Source organism: Micromesistius poutassou (genome assembly GCF_964030765.1).
Source record: "Micromesistius poutassou genome assembly, chromosome: 13".
NCBI classification, from domain to species: domain Eukaryota; kingdom Metazoa; phylum Chordata; class Actinopteri; order Gadiformes; family Gadidae; genus Micromesistius; species Micromesistius poutassou.
In genome coordinates, this window is record NC_140283.1 from 11,126,088 (window position 1) to 11,141,007 (window position 14,920).

The 14,920-nt window shown below is 45.3% G+C and overlaps 1 protein-coding gene across 3 annotated transcripts in view; it reads right to left on the minus strand.

The window, feature by feature from the left end:
- Window positions 1-84: 84 nt before the first annotated feature.
- The window catches only part of rpgrip1l (RPGRIP1 like), a 15,183-nt gene continuing 347 nt past the window's right edge, over window positions 85-14,920 (minus strand). For 2 of the 3 annotated variants that reach the window (XM_084477750.1, XM_084477749.1), the window contains 25 exons: window positions 14,894-14,920; window positions 14,390-14,534; window positions 13,691-14,022; window positions 13,356-13,455; window positions 12,948-13,091; window positions 12,316-12,421; window positions 11,271-11,417; window positions 10,236-10,309; window positions 9,894-10,033; window positions 8,889-8,995; window positions 8,739-8,789; window positions 8,257-8,439; window positions 7,882-7,999; window positions 7,111-7,596; window positions 6,401-6,543; window positions 5,580-5,913; window positions 4,893-5,203; window positions 4,492-4,581; window positions 4,018-4,083; window positions 3,622-3,772; window positions 2,638-2,735; window positions 2,116-2,302; window positions 1,525-1,609; window positions 1,128-1,264; window positions 85-830 (listed from right to left, as the gene is read on the minus strand). The exon at window positions 14,894-14,920 is cut by the window's right edge. In XM_084477750.1, the coding sequence (XP_084333876.1) occupies window positions 697-830; window positions 1,128-1,264; window positions 1,525-1,609; window positions 2,116-2,302; window positions 2,638-2,735; window positions 3,622-3,772; window positions 4,018-4,083; window positions 4,492-4,581; window positions 4,893-5,203; window positions 5,580-5,913; window positions 6,401-6,543; window positions 7,111-7,596; window positions 7,882-7,999; window positions 8,257-8,439; window positions 8,739-8,789; window positions 8,889-8,995; window positions 9,894-10,033; window positions 10,236-10,309; window positions 11,271-11,417; window positions 12,316-12,421; window positions 12,948-13,091; window positions 13,356-13,455; window positions 13,691-14,022; window positions 14,390-14,534; window positions 14,894-14,920 (3,896 nt within the window). In that variant the 3' untranslated portion in view covers window positions 85-696. The remainder of the gene's footprint in view (window positions 831-1,127; window positions 1,265-1,524; window positions 1,610-2,115; window positions 2,303-2,637; window positions 2,736-3,621; window positions 3,773-4,017; window positions 4,084-4,491; window positions 4,582-4,892; window positions 5,204-5,579; window positions 5,914-6,400; window positions 6,544-7,110; window positions 7,597-7,881; window positions 8,000-8,256; window positions 8,440-8,738; window positions 8,790-8,888; window positions 8,996-9,893; window positions 10,034-10,235; window positions 10,310-11,270; window positions 11,418-12,315; window positions 12,422-12,947; window positions 13,092-13,355; window positions 13,456-13,690; window positions 14,023-14,389; window positions 14,535-14,893) is intronic. The other variant, XM_084477751.1, reaches the window with a different exon arrangement.

Consider the following 14,920-nt stretch of genomic DNA (forward strand, 5'->3'; position numbering starts at 1 on the left):
ATTTGATACAATAAACAGTCGATTCATCAGGGTCTACATTACAGTATTTATGATATCAACATTGGTGTGGAAGTCATTTCACACTTTATATAAATATACTTTATAGACATTGCAAACCAAGCTCATCAAATAATCAGTTTCAGGTGTAAAAATACTGTGTGTGAAACACCTAAAATAAATATAAACACAAATCGACTACAGTATCATCAAATCTCGAAGTAAAACTTCCACAAAAATGTCCACAATTTCCATTATGCTTCAGGTAGTTATATCAAACCGAAAAGTTGAAAAACAGTACATTCTCATGAATTCCCTTCTTAGTAGTGAAACAGCAGCTCGGGGTCCCATACTGAGCCAGATAGACGGTCAGTAGCTCTCTGGAGCTCAGACACGCTAGGCTGGCTGCTGGAGGGCCAGAGGCAGAGAATAGCAGACTCAGGGCAGGGTTTGCGATTTAACACGGTGCTGGGGCGGGGCTCTGTGTTATTTAATGCATTATTTAACGAGTGCCTTCAAGGCTAACCTTAATTTCTGAACATGTTTGGGTAGTCAGTGTCAGCACATTGTGTTCTCATTATCTATGCAATCACATGCAATTCCAGTGGGCTGGTATGTGTTAACGCTGTGTGTGTTTTCTAGGAGTTTTCCTCAGTGTTTCTAAGCAGCAGCAGCAGTAGAAGTAGTAGGCTTGGTGTGTCATGTCTCCTGCAGATTGGTCACAGCGGTGTAGTCGTGTTCGGGGTCGTCCATGACGGAGCGCAGGGCATCCAGGGCCTCGACGGAGACGGTCAGAGTGCCCAACACCACACTGCTGTCGTCCACCTCCACCACTAAACAAGACAACCACAGGGACCACAGCGGTTCATGTTAACGGATCAAATGACTCAGACAGAGGTGCCAAAACTGTTATTATACTATGGTGTAATACGGTCAGAGGTTTTAAGATGCTTCATTAAGAAGAAAACATATCTAAATCATATATATATACAGTATGTATAAGCATAAAATATAAAGTGTACAGGAATGTATATCGGCATTAAATATGCAACTATAATATGTATATATAAAAAAGTGTGTGTGTGTGTGTGTGTGTGTGTGTGTGTGTGTGTGTGTGTGTGTGTGTGTACCGTTCAGCCTGCTCTCCATCAGGTCCTGCTGTTTCTCCAGTATGTCGGGGATCCGGAGATAGGCCACACCCACATCCTCACACTCCCTCTCCTGCTCCTCCTCCTCCGGGGGCTCACTCACCAGCGTGAACCGGATGCTGTCCAGAACCACAAACACACCATTTATCCCATGCTCAACTGAAATCACTGACAACCAATTTGGAAAAACAATTCTTCTGATTGTTTTCTGAAAACCACTTCACCTTTTTTTTTTTCTACATGGCATTGTCCTTAGATTACAACAGCTAGTTTGTTATTTACTTAACCCATCATTATTCTGTCTGTCATGTTATTCTAAGTTATATCTACACAACATCTAAAGACTTCTATGTCACATTCTTAATGAGGTTCTGCACACCTTTCCATCTGAGGGTTTCGACCTTCCAGAACCCCTCTCAGCAGCTCTCTCCTTGGCCTGTTGTTCTCTTGGTCCACGTGGATCACTGCGGAGAGGGGACAGGGTAGGAAGAGGATTATTTTTTTTTTAACATCAATCAATTTCATCAATTATTAACATGTTCATAATTTCCCACTGCCTCCCTACAAACCAGCCGGCTTCTTAACAAGCCCGCTTTCTTCTAAACGACCTGGCCTCATTCTAAGCAAGTCTCCTAATAAACTCAAATCCCTTATAACGACACAACCTCCTTCTAAAGGTGCGTTCACACCAAAAGTGGCCTCTGTCTAAAGGAGCCGGCCTCCGTCCAGAGGAGCCGGCCTCCGTTCGGAGGAGCTGGCCTCTGTCTGGAGGACAGCTCCTTTAGAGCTGTCCTCTAAAGGAGCCGTCCTCTAAAGGAGCCGGCCTCTAAAGGAGCCAGCCTCCGTCTAATGGAGCCGGCCTCTGTCTAGAGGAGACGGCCTCTGTCTAGAGGAGACGGCCTCTGTCTAGAGGAGCCGGCCTTCGTATTACCCTCTCATCAGAGCGTAAAGCAGTGCCGGGATAGCTCACCATTGCTGTAGTTGTAGTGGACACTCTGGCCAGGCACTGGCTTGGGCAGGGACAGGGGCGTCTCCTCGGAGGGCAGGTCCAGCAGAGAGTACTCCACAAACAGACGCACCACACTGGGGTCGTGGGCCGCCCGCGACTCCGGCTTCAGGTTCACCGACACGATCTCCACACGCAGGCGCTCAGAGGTCTGGAGGGGAGCGTTGGGCCACAGTATGTGGAGTATTACACAGCGACAATAGACTAATGGAAGACAGCATTTCAAAGAGCTTACATTTAATTTGTATATATGTAAGGAGAAAACTTCTCCTCATTTTGTTTTCCAAAATGAGGAAATGCCCCCTAGTGGTTCATTCCACTTAAACCAGAGTAACCCACAATGTTTAGATATTGATTATTTTCCTCTATAACATATCAAACAACGCTGTGGTATAAACATGATGAATAACCAATAACGTGATGTCATTAATATGCCCGCGGGCCGGAGGGCACAGAATAGAAAGCAGTTTCTTGGCTTTAACAAACCTTCGTCCCGACCGAGCTCTGCCCAGGAACGATACAGTCATCACTATCAGAGAGGTCCCCTTGACCTACCCCCACCACTGAGGAGGCTCCTTCAATGTCTGATAGGAGAGAAAGAGAGAGAGAGACAGAGAGAGAGAGAGAGATCTGTTGTGACTGACCAGGGTACAAACTTTACATAGGGTTTATTTACACAGGTTTATCAGTACCTAGGTGTAGGCGGCCGCACCAGCCTCAGACCGATGAGCCATCTCACCGTTCTCCTCTGCCACCCACAGCCTCCCATGATGCCCCCTCTACTTCTCTATCTCTGTAAACTCTGAAACAGACCCGGAACCCCACCTCTCTCCTTTCATTTAAGCCCTCAAAATGTACCATGTTAAAATTTGTATTCGATGTATTTGACATCAATGTTATATGTCTTGGAGTACTGTTAAGAGTGCTATATGAATAACATGTATAACTGTTATTATGATTATATAATTATTGATAAATGAAATTATTGATAAAAAGTAAATAAAATTGACTTCAACATGAAGGGTATTACTTTTACTGTAGAGACACAAACCAAAGTTTAAGAGACTGAAGAATATCACAATTGATCCTACAGTTGGACAGTAATGGACACCAGGAAGGATAGGAGATACCATACCAGAACATGAGCTGCAGCATTGGTTTATTCATGCCCCACTTTAAACTAAAATCAATCTACTTTGAAGGGGTGGAGTTATTTTACACAGGGCTCAACTGCTTTGCGGTTAAGGCTGACATTGATGTAGTGGTGCCTCGCAGGGTTTGTGTCACTGGTTGCTTAGAGACGTGATGCAGCAACAGCATAGAGTTGGTTCGTAAACAGACAGTAAGATTGACAAAACTGTGACATAACTTGATGTTTTCTTTTGGCAAAAAGGATTTCCTAACAAATACAGATTCTCTCCAACAACCCCTCCCCCCCCACCTAAGAATATATTTTGCATGTGTTCTTACCTTCTGCAATGCTTTCCTCTGACATCTCAGAGTCCTCAGAAAAGGACTGGGAGCTCGCTGGGATCAGCTGGCCTTCTGAGAACTGGGACACCTCTTCCTCATCGTCTTCGTGGGTGGTGCTTGGAGGTACCGGAGTCCCCTCTGACACACCCTGACAAACCCAACAGAGTACAACTCCCATGTGATCCTCCAATCGCATCATATCAGCGTATATCCCAATTCTAACGCTGTACTTTATATGCATATTTTAAAAACAATTTTAAATGAGTGACATTTAATTCACTAAATAGAAAACTTCACCCGCCCCACAGTTAAAGCAAGATAAAATGAGAGCCTGTGTGATCATAGACTGAGCTGTTTATGAATTATGAATGTCACACCAGGCTACTTGCTTACCTTTTGAATGGGCGGTAGCTTGGAGCTCTCCCTCTTCTCTGGAGGCAAGCCACGCTCCTGGTCCTGCTGGGCAACATCACACTGTTTATCTCTCATATGTAATAATGACAATGATGTACTTTGACATTTTATGTATAGAGTAAAAATTTACTGGCAGCGAGTCAGTGCCAGTGCCGGTCAGTCCACCAAGGTTAGATCTCACTGTCCCAGGGGCAATAGAGCCGTCATGTTGTCAACACTGTTCTTGTTGTGCACTACTACACAACACTACGACCCGAGCACATGATTGATTTTGCTGGATAGAACAGGCAGCACACACACACACACACACACTTTTATATGTAACAATATTATACTTTGACATTTTGTGTAGCGAGTCAATGCCAGTCACCTGGCCGTCTACCAAAGTTAGATCTCATTTTCCCAGGGGCAAAAATCCCGTCAAGTTGTCAAAACTTCTTCAAGATGAGTCACCTGCTGGTTGAAGTGGTCTGTGTTGAGGAAGGACACCCTCTTGGGGACCTCCTTAATCCGGGTCATCTGTCTTGGTTTGGGCAGCGGCGCCTGAGCAGAGCAACATTAAACTAAACACCTTTCTCAAACCATGGGCATTTCAATATTCCAGCCAACCGGGATTACAGACTTTGTCTTCATTAAAAGGTGCTGTAGGTAAGATAAAAGAGCTTTCATTTGAGTGTAATACTCATTTGTCATCCATCAGCCACTCGTGAATTAAATGCACTCTGAGCGTATAATTTCTGGTCGACTTCAGGGATCAGCCTCTTCTCTGTGGTTCACAGGTGCGCCAAGTGCGAAACTTCATTGTTTAGGGTTGTTTTCTTACCTACAGCACCTTTAACGTCTGTACTTGTTACCTTTGAGCTGTGGTCGGAGGCAGGGCGATCAGGGAGCCGTTTAGCATCCTTCTCTTTAACCTCCTTGCTGGTTAACACCTCTATGTCAGGCTTCCTCTCTTCTGCCAAAGGTGGATCTTCCTGCTTCACCTCCACCTCCTCCTCCCTGAGGAGCTCAGGAGAGGGTCTGGCAGGCATGTCTTGGGGGACCATGGCGGCCTGCTCCACCGTCATGGTGGAGCCTGGCGGGGAGCGGTAGGGGAACTTCCAGCTGAGCGTAACCTCTATGTGGCCTGCAGGCGCCCCAGACGGGCTGCTCAGCTCAAATTCACCTGGTGGGCGACAACAGACAGTTTGGTTGGACGATAAAAATACAAAGGAAATAAATTTGACATTAAAACGTTGGGTGTTTAAACAGCGCTGAAAACATCACACAGCTTTTGCTTCACACATTGTTGCGTGAATTGCTTTACAAACATAAAACACAAACATGCAGACAGAAAACACAGATATACAGACAGAAAACACAGACATACAGACAGATAACACAGACATACAGACATAAAACTCAGACAAACAGAGACATACCGACTAAATAAAGACATAAAACACAGACATAAAACTCAGACAAACATACAGACCGCAAACACAGACATACAGACTTAGGGCTGCAAGGTGAAGGCCACTCCCCTATGACAGTATCCTCACCACTGATGGCCTTGTTATGGGCCAGCGTCAGCAGGGGCACCCTGGCCTTGCCCAGGTACGCGTCCGTCTGCTCCTCGTTGTAGTCCAACACGTACAGCTGCAGCTCCTCTGACTTCAGGTAGCGGTCCAGGTCGGCGTCCATGGCGACGGAGTAGGGCGCATGATGGTCGAAGGCAGGGTGGCGGCGGTCGTGCGCAACGGGCGTGTCGTGGTACGGGAAGTCGTAGAACTTGTAGAAGACGTAGGGGCTGGGCTCCCGGGGCCCCGCAGTGGGCAGGTCGCTGCAGCGCTGCACAGTGACCCCCAGGACGTTGACGCCGCTCTGGGGGTCCGCCTGGAGCGCACGCACACACGCACGCACACGCAAACACACGCAAACACACACACACACACACACACACACACACACACACACACACACACACACACACACACACACACACACACACACACACACACACACACACACACACACACACACACACACACAAATATGTAATAGTGTGTAGTCTGTTAGCATTGTTTTATACCTCATGATGATGAAGTAGTACGAAAGTACTAGTACTACTCAATTCTGATTGTGTTGATTTTCTTCTGTTATACCATCAGTGAGAAAATAAGATAAGAATCGACTTTATTGATGCCAGATGGGAGATTTGGAGGCCAGCAGAGCAAATAAACTAGGAAACACTGATCGTTGGATTCAACCAAACATTTCCTCATGTATGTTATGTGAATGCATTTTCCATGTTATTTAACCCATATCATTCAAATAAGTCAATAGCGAAGCTAAAAGAGAAGCCAAAAGAGTGTTCGCCTACAGGTCTTTCCTCCTTCAAGGCGGTGTTGATGTAGCCCAGAGCGCTCAGCCTCTCCCTGTACAGGCGGAGGGTCTGCTGCATGGGCACCTTCAGCCTCATCCAGAACTCCAGGGAGCCAAAGCACTGCACCTCACCCGACACGCCTGCAGAGAGATGAAGCATAGAGGGAGGGAGGGACGGAAAGAAAGAGAGAGAGAGTTTACAAGTGTTTTGAATCTTTCATCAAAATAAAAAACTGATTCAATCAACTGTAACATGTTTGCTCTGCAAAAAGAGAGGTTTTTTTTATTCCAAACAGGCAGGAAAGGTCGTATGAGAGATGTAGACAACCGTTGGCAAAAACACCTCTAGAGCTGCTGTACCCAATATTCAATCCAGATTGACGAGAGACAGGTTGTCATCCAGACTGGATGTCTCGCGGACGCGTTGTCATATCACGGGCTTAGCTCGGACGTCAACCGTAAATATGAAGCAATTTTTCCTTTTTTTTTGATTTTCCTTCCGAAAATCAAAACAACGGTTGTACAATGTAGATAATCCTCCTGATGCTTTTTATGTGAACATCTATTTCAACCTTACTTAATTGCATTCACTCAGGCGAGTGCAAATTTGCGTATGCACTCTAAAAATTACATAATTTCCTCCAGGATCCATAAAACCCTCTGTATCCGTGCATCTGTATCTATAACACTGCGTCCCGGGCCACCCACCGACAAGCTGCAGGGTCCCGCTGGCCTTGCCGTCCTCTTCCACCAGCTGCCGCAACCGCAGCTGCCCGACCGCCAGCGTCCGGAAGGCCAGCCCCTCTGCCCGGTGCAGCTCCACGCTCAGCGAGGACGTGTGGAGGTACTCCATGAAGGAGTCGTCCATGCACACCACGTAGTGCGAGGTGAAGTCAAAGTCAGGCCCGGCGCGGCCGTCCACCACCGGCGTGGCGTGCAGCTCAGAGTCGTAGAAGCCGTAGGTGCAGAAGAAGGCGGGGGGCTGCCGGTGGTCGCCCAGGGACTCCAGGGCGGAGGAAGAGAGGGTGGCGCGCCCCAGGTGGAGCTCCAGGACATTCTCCCCGCGCTCCAGGTGGACCTCCGGTTCCTCCCCCCCGAGCGGGTCGGCGGCGGCAGGGGGCCCGATGGCGGACGCGGCGGCATCAGGTTTGAAGATGTAGGGTTTGGTGCCGTAGGCGATGTCTTTGAGCTGGACTAGAGATGGACAACGGAAGGATAACCAAAAGTGTTATGTTTGAATTAAGAGAAAACATTAAGAAAGGCATAATTCTGTACATTACATAGTCAAAGTGCCAACTCTTCAAGGATTTGAAACTTGAAACCTGTTGGACCAGGCACACGCTCACGTCTAAAGAGATCAAAGAGACATGCAAAGCAGAATGTTCGTGCCAAACCTTGAATATAGCCAGGGTTTCCTTGGGAACCAAAATAAACCTGTATGAAAAAAATAAAAATGTGTCTGAAGTCAGAAACCATTACCTTCTAGCTTTTTGACCTTAGCAGCCCTGCCGTCCAGTAGTTTGGCCAAATGTTCCAGCTTCACTTCGTACTCCATCTTGTCACTCTCCATCTTCCTTGTGAGTGCGTCCAACTCTCCCTGAGGGAAGACAACAAACTTTATTTTTGAAATTTCATTTCACAATTTCTGCTGTTGTTATCAGTAGCGGCATTTGCTGTGGATCACTTTTAAATAAAACTTTGAAAATGTGCAGTTTATTGAACATCCTTGTATTACATCATTATTATCATCATGATAATCTCGAAGATTTTTAATTCTTAAAATGAAAGGTCAGAAACAGGATCTGCATACATTGGTCATTCATTTGATTAACTCTCTCTGATGGCCCACCCTACCTGGTAGTCCTTGTTGATCGTGTTCTGGATGACCAGGAGTCCCCTGGTCTTCTCCAGCTCCTGGATGGTCTCAGCGTGTGCGGCCCGCAGGTCCCAGACGGAGCTCTGGGGGTCCCCGCTCCTCTCCTCCTCCTCCACCTGCTCCAGGAAACTCAGGTCACCGTTCTGACGGGCTTTACGGGCCTGAGACAAAGAGAGGCAAGGGAAGTGTTTTGACATGTGATCAAAGCCTAAAACAGAAAAGGAAGGAACAGCACCATCTACTGGCCGAAGACCGATTATATTAATTAATCGTTATCTTAACGATTATCAATGTGCAGTGACTACAGTTTGATCTAAGGATTCAAACAGAGAACAGTTCTGTCAACTTAGGTTTAAGTTCTAATTTAAGGTACACATAACTCAATATTTCCCTATAAATATCTTCAGTCCTCCATTTGCGCAGGCATTCATGAGATTCACATCTCAAAATGCTTCCTTACCCTTATGAGCATCAGGGCCTCTGTGAGTTCTCCTCCACCTAGTTCACTCTCCTACAGGATGACAACGCACAACAGACACATGTTATTTTAGTCTTTCTGGAGGGCACTTCATGTCTCTTGAAGAAGGGGTGTTTTGGGAGTGGGAGGAACCTTGGTATAAAACTTGAGACGCTCGTTCAGTTCCTCCAACTGCTGCTTCTGCTCCAGGAACTGGATCTGAAGACGCTTGTTTTCTTCAGTCAACCTGTCATTTACATCTGAACGAAGAACATAAAAATAAAAACAGACTAGTACCAGAACTATGACGACAATCAAACCGGATTACAAGTCAAAACAGAAATATAAATATATATATTTATAAAATGGGTGGCTTAAATCAAGCGATCTGATTGGTTCCCAACTGTTATGTATATTGAGCGTATACACACAGCTATGACGCCCATTCAGTTTACAGAGTTCCGTATCACTCTGCGCCTAACTTTAACTGTTGTTTATTTATATATAAAAGCAATAGCATAGTTTACTGAAGCCTAAAAATATGTTCATTGATGGAGAGGGTGGAAATGTTGAAAAGCAATAGGCACACGGTGAGTGAACTGCTCGATAGTAGGCTAAATTGCTGGCGAACCAAGCTACCGTCTCTAGCCTTCTCTCTGAAGGATGCTAAATTGTGTTGCATAGCAACCAGCGCGCACTTTGCAGGCAGCCAGGAGGACTACATTTTTGCATTCGTTAAAAAAATGCTTTTCAGACTTTCTCGTTTTTTCAAAATTGAGGGTGTCTATGACTCTCATTTCACCTTACATTATACCACAGTTAAGGGGGTCGCCGTCCCTCCGTTGCGCGTCGGGACGGACAACGCCCTTTAACTGTGGTATAATGAGAACATTCACCAGCCTGTCATGATCTATTGCTTAAATATAATATAAATATAAATGCAGCATATAACTTCAGTTCAAATCACAAACACTATCAGACAAAATACAGAGCATTAATGGCTTTGTGATGTGAAAATAATGCACCGATCTCATCATGTAATTTCTTTCCTTCTACATTAGGAATGGAGGAAGACCTTCCAGAGCAGTCTCCCTCTGCCTTCCCATCTCAGCCCTCCCCTTCTCCTCTAGTTGTCTACCTATGGCCTGTGGCTCTCACCTCTCTCGTCCTTGATCTTGTCCAGGATTTGGTTCTTGTCTGTGAGGTCGGCCTTCAGTGCCGTCTCCAGCTGTCCGATTTGAACTCGCAATTGCTGCTCCTGTAAGCGCCACTTCTGCTCCTGAGAGACATCAAATGCACTGCGCGCACACACACACACACACACACACACACACACACACACACACACACACACACACACACACACACACACACACACACACACACACACACACACACACACACACACACACACACCTTTTACAGTTGGACCCCAACTATGATAAGGATGATGATGATGTTGACGAAACATTGAGGATGATGAAGGTCGTCTTTGCTCACCTGTTGACCAGTTTGTCACAGTTCTCCTTCAGCAGGTCCCTCTCCTTCTCCAGATCGCTGATCCGAACTTGGAACTAAACACAGACATTTATTAAACAGATAAACGCTTTATCACACAAGGATTCCAAATAACAAACAGTTCATGACCTTTTTGTCACCGTATCCTTTTTACCCCATTCTGATTCAGGAATGCTGCTAATTCTTCCGCTCAAGATAAATATGTAAAATACATGTGGTACACAGCAATTAAGATCTTTTCGGAAACACAAGCCTCTACTTTTCACAGGTTTTGTGTTACTGACGTACTATTTGGTCTTTGGTATGAATGTTTCCATTGAACAAGTCCTGTGTCTTTGTAAAACTTTTTTAGACCGGGCATACACAGCATTTTTGGCTCAGTATCAACTATGTGAATGAATCGGATGACGTTTAATTGATCGTATAAGACAGCAAAACCACATGTGACTTGACGGGTGTGAAAAGCTCTCTAGCATGCTGCACATTTCTGTCGTGAGAACAGAGTTGCAAGCATGTTTCCACGGCGATATTGTTTAGTTTACATCCCCAAGCGACGCGGACACTGTACAGTGGCAGCCTTTGATGTCATTGAGTATTGGTTGTTGTTTCCATGGAAGAGCCAAAAAGAGATGAATTGATTGTAGCAAAGAAACTAAAATGCTTTTAATCAATATAAAAAAGGTATATGCAGAGAAATCTGTAAATTTGTATTGGCATATCTTACTTACTTACTACATAATGTATTGTTGTGCGTCCACAACAGGTCAGGTGGACACTTCTATTTGACCCTGTCAGAACTACGTGTTTGACCAATGCTTTGGATCGATTGCACATTGCATGTCCGGCATTAACCTCTAAATGTTTATCAGGTTTATTAAGAGTTAGTATTCACATAAATTCAAAAGGTTTTGCCCTGGGGGGGATCTGATCTGCACTGTACGGTGATGTCGATGTTGTGAGTTTGGATGGTTACTTAGAAGCACTCTCAATGGCACATGCCGTGGGTATAAAAGTCACCTCCTCTGTTCTGATCTGAGAGAAGTTCATGCTGTGCAGCTGGTTCTCCAATCCCAGGCTCTTCAGCCTCTCCTCCTTCAGCTGGCCCGTCACCTCCTCCACCTTGTCCATCAGAGCCTGGTGGCTGGCCTTCATGGCCTTCTGACTCTAGGAGCAGCAGCAGCATTCACACACATGCATCAGCACCTACTCATCACAAATCCTGTTCTTAAAGGAAAACCAGACTCCCCTGTTTGAGTTAGTCCCAGCAAAACTATCAACATGTTGTTCTCACATGTTCACAGAAACGTGTTTCAGAAAAGTGTTCTCACCGACGGTAAACACTTTTTTTAATTCAAAGGTGGGGATATATTGCTGTTGAAGCTTTTGCTCTTATCGCTCCACCTATAAATCAAGGTGGGGGGGGGGGTTACCTGGTAACCCCAAATGTCAGTAACGCCTCTTGCACACTACCTCTGTCCGTCGACGGATGGTTTTTTTTTGACGTATCCATGTGTTTTCCCGGGTTGTATTACAAAGGCGATTTCATTGGACAGTGCACTTGCGTATATTTGCATAACGAGATCTGATTGGGTGACGGATCCGTCGCTGCCTGAAAAGTTAAACTTTTCTCAACTTTTGGATGCAAGAGACGGAGCCGATGATACGGACGGACCCACAATGCATTTCGGGAGCGTCCCATTCAAAGTCAATGAGATCCATCGACAGACGTGTACAGTGTGCAAGGGGTGTAACAGGTAACTCATGCGTATCCTCTGTTCTTAAATGTAAGGACCAGGATCCATAGGACTACTAAGAAACCAACTGCATTCCTTTTAATACAACATAAGATATATATATATATATTTTTTACTTTAAATGTGACTGCCAATCCAAAGCATTTAAATAATTGAATCCATCCAAAATGTTTTACTATCCTCCTGCCAAACAAATATTTCAATATCATGGGCTAGCTACACTTAACAAGTATCTCAAGAAAGACGGTGCTTCCACACCACATAGTATGTTTAAAACAGACAGAAGGTCTATTTGGTGTATCTCTGACCTCCTGCAGCTGGAGGAACCTGCCCTCCAGCACGGTGAGAGCATTGGCCCGCTCAGCCAGCTGTTTCTGCATCCGGATCATCGCAACGTTACTGCTGACCGTGGACCTGCACAAGGACACACAGGTCAGGTCTAAACACTCAACAACATACATTAACATTATGAGTGTATATATATATATATATATATATATATATATATATATATATATATAATATTAAGTGTTCAGGGCCTGGACACAGAAATCAATGATCATTACAATAATTTGCATTTTGTATATTTAATATATATTAAAACATTTTCTTATGAGTTTCACCAGAAATAGTGCAGTCTTAGAATGGGATTATTTGTATATTTACAATAAGGGTACATTAATTAAGCATTAACATTACTAAATGCAGTAATAAACAATAACTAACGGTTGATTAACGGTTAATAAATGGTCTAGTAGTAACTTATTAATGCTGTTCATGTATACTAAGGTATTCATCTTATACATTATTTAATAGGGTTATAGTTAACCCTTTCCCACTCAGCCTAACCGGAGGAACTTCAACTAACAAGAAGTAAACCACAATACAAAAGCCTAACCCTAACCACAATGCTACATAATGTTGATTATTACTTCATTACCTCTGTCCGTCCGTGTGATGCTGTCGGAGCTGAAGCAGGGCCTCCTGGTGCTCTATCTCTTTCCTCCTCAGCTGCTCCCTGAGGAGGTCAGAGTCTCTCTCCAGCTCCTCCAGCTGGCCTCGCTGGCTCTCCAGCACGTTCTCCCTGGGGAGCAACACACAGCCATGAGTCACGCTGGATCTGACAGTAGGGCTTACTTCAGATCAGACATGTCCATAAGTGTAAAGGATAACTCAACTGACGTTGTGACTCAACTGATGTCATTACAATGAAATCATGGTAGTGACATAAGGGTAATGACTTAATGGCAATGACATGATGGCAATGACATGATTGCAATGACGTCATGGTGATGGCGTATTGGATCTGACATTATGGTAGTGGTGTCATGGCGATGTCAATACATACAGGTTTCTGATCTCTGCCCTGGCTTCCTCCAGCAGGGAGTGTCCATAGCGGGGCAGCATGCCAGTTGGAGGCCTGCCACCTTCCTCCACACTCCTTGTACCTGCATCACACACACACACACACACACACACACACACACACACACACACACACACACACACACACACACACACACACACACACACACACACACACACACACACACACACACACACACAGTAAAGGCGAGTACCTGGGAGTATTCTCAAGTTATATATGCCATTTCTGATCGTTCAAATACAAGACATAAATGTCTGACAACCGTAGGGGTACAGAGCTCCAGCCTGGGGCCTCACCTCTCTGGTGCAGCCGGGAGGGGCTGGGGGAGTCCTCCCTGGCCCTCCTGCGGCCCGTGTCGACACGGGACTGGACGCGGCCGTAGGGGCTGGGCTTCCTGCTCTGCCCCTGCACCTGCACCTGCTGCTTGGCCACCAGGAGCCGCTGTTTCAGCCTCTCGTTCTCCAGCTGCAGCCCCCTGACCTTCTCGTGCAGCTCCTCCATCACCTCCTCCATCTCCACGTCCCGCACGCGGGCCGCGGGGCGGGACCCGTTCCCTCCCGCGGCGCCCGTCACCAGCTGCTCCAGCCGACGTCGGTCCTTCACCAGCTTCACCAGCTTGGTGGCCAGCCTGACCAGGGAATAGAGTAGTGCATTACAATACAAACAAACACATCGAGGCCCAATCTCTCTGGCATGGAAACAGAGGGATTAGCTTTCTAGCTCATTTGCACAATTGAGTGCACAATTAAGAACAAAAAGTTACGTTTCTGATAGACAAATAGATAAAACCTATAGATCCGTTTGCAAAATGTCTGGTTTATACACAAGTATGTAGAAGTCTGTTGTAGATGGTCACGGTACTCAAGAAATTAAGGAATTTAAATGTTCTAAAATACATTGTCCATCATGTAATTACGGTGTTGTGAGAACAGTAATATCAATATTCATGTAGTGTTTGGTGAGAACAGTGATTATTGAGACCTTTTGTGTCGTACCTTTTGATCTTGTCCTCCTGGGTGTTATTGTTCTGTTTGAGGAGCAGGTTCTCATCATGGAGGCGCAGATACCTATCCTCCAGCTCCTCCCTCGATACCCGAGCAATATCCTGTCGCGCTCTACCATTTTGGCCCGCAGAGGTGTCTATCAAAGATAAAATAATACATGGAAATACACGTGTACCATTCATTAGATTTCATACAAACAGGTTTATGTATTTATATGATAGAACGTTTCTTAAAACAAGTGAATATATGCCCATTGTTGATTGTATTTTTAGTGCAGAATAGATAAGCCCACTTAGCTTTACATATACTAGGTACATCCATATCGAAAAATCAGTTCAGACTTCAAGGCACCAAGTTGCACAATCATTCAATCACAGTCTTGCATTAGACTTGAGATGGCAGGACTATTTCTACACGCATATTCTCATTGCAGCTAGTAGGTTTATTATATTACATCCATATTCCAATGTCACAAAAACATGTTGTTATGCGTACCTTGTGGCCCAGGTGCAAAGTGAGAGA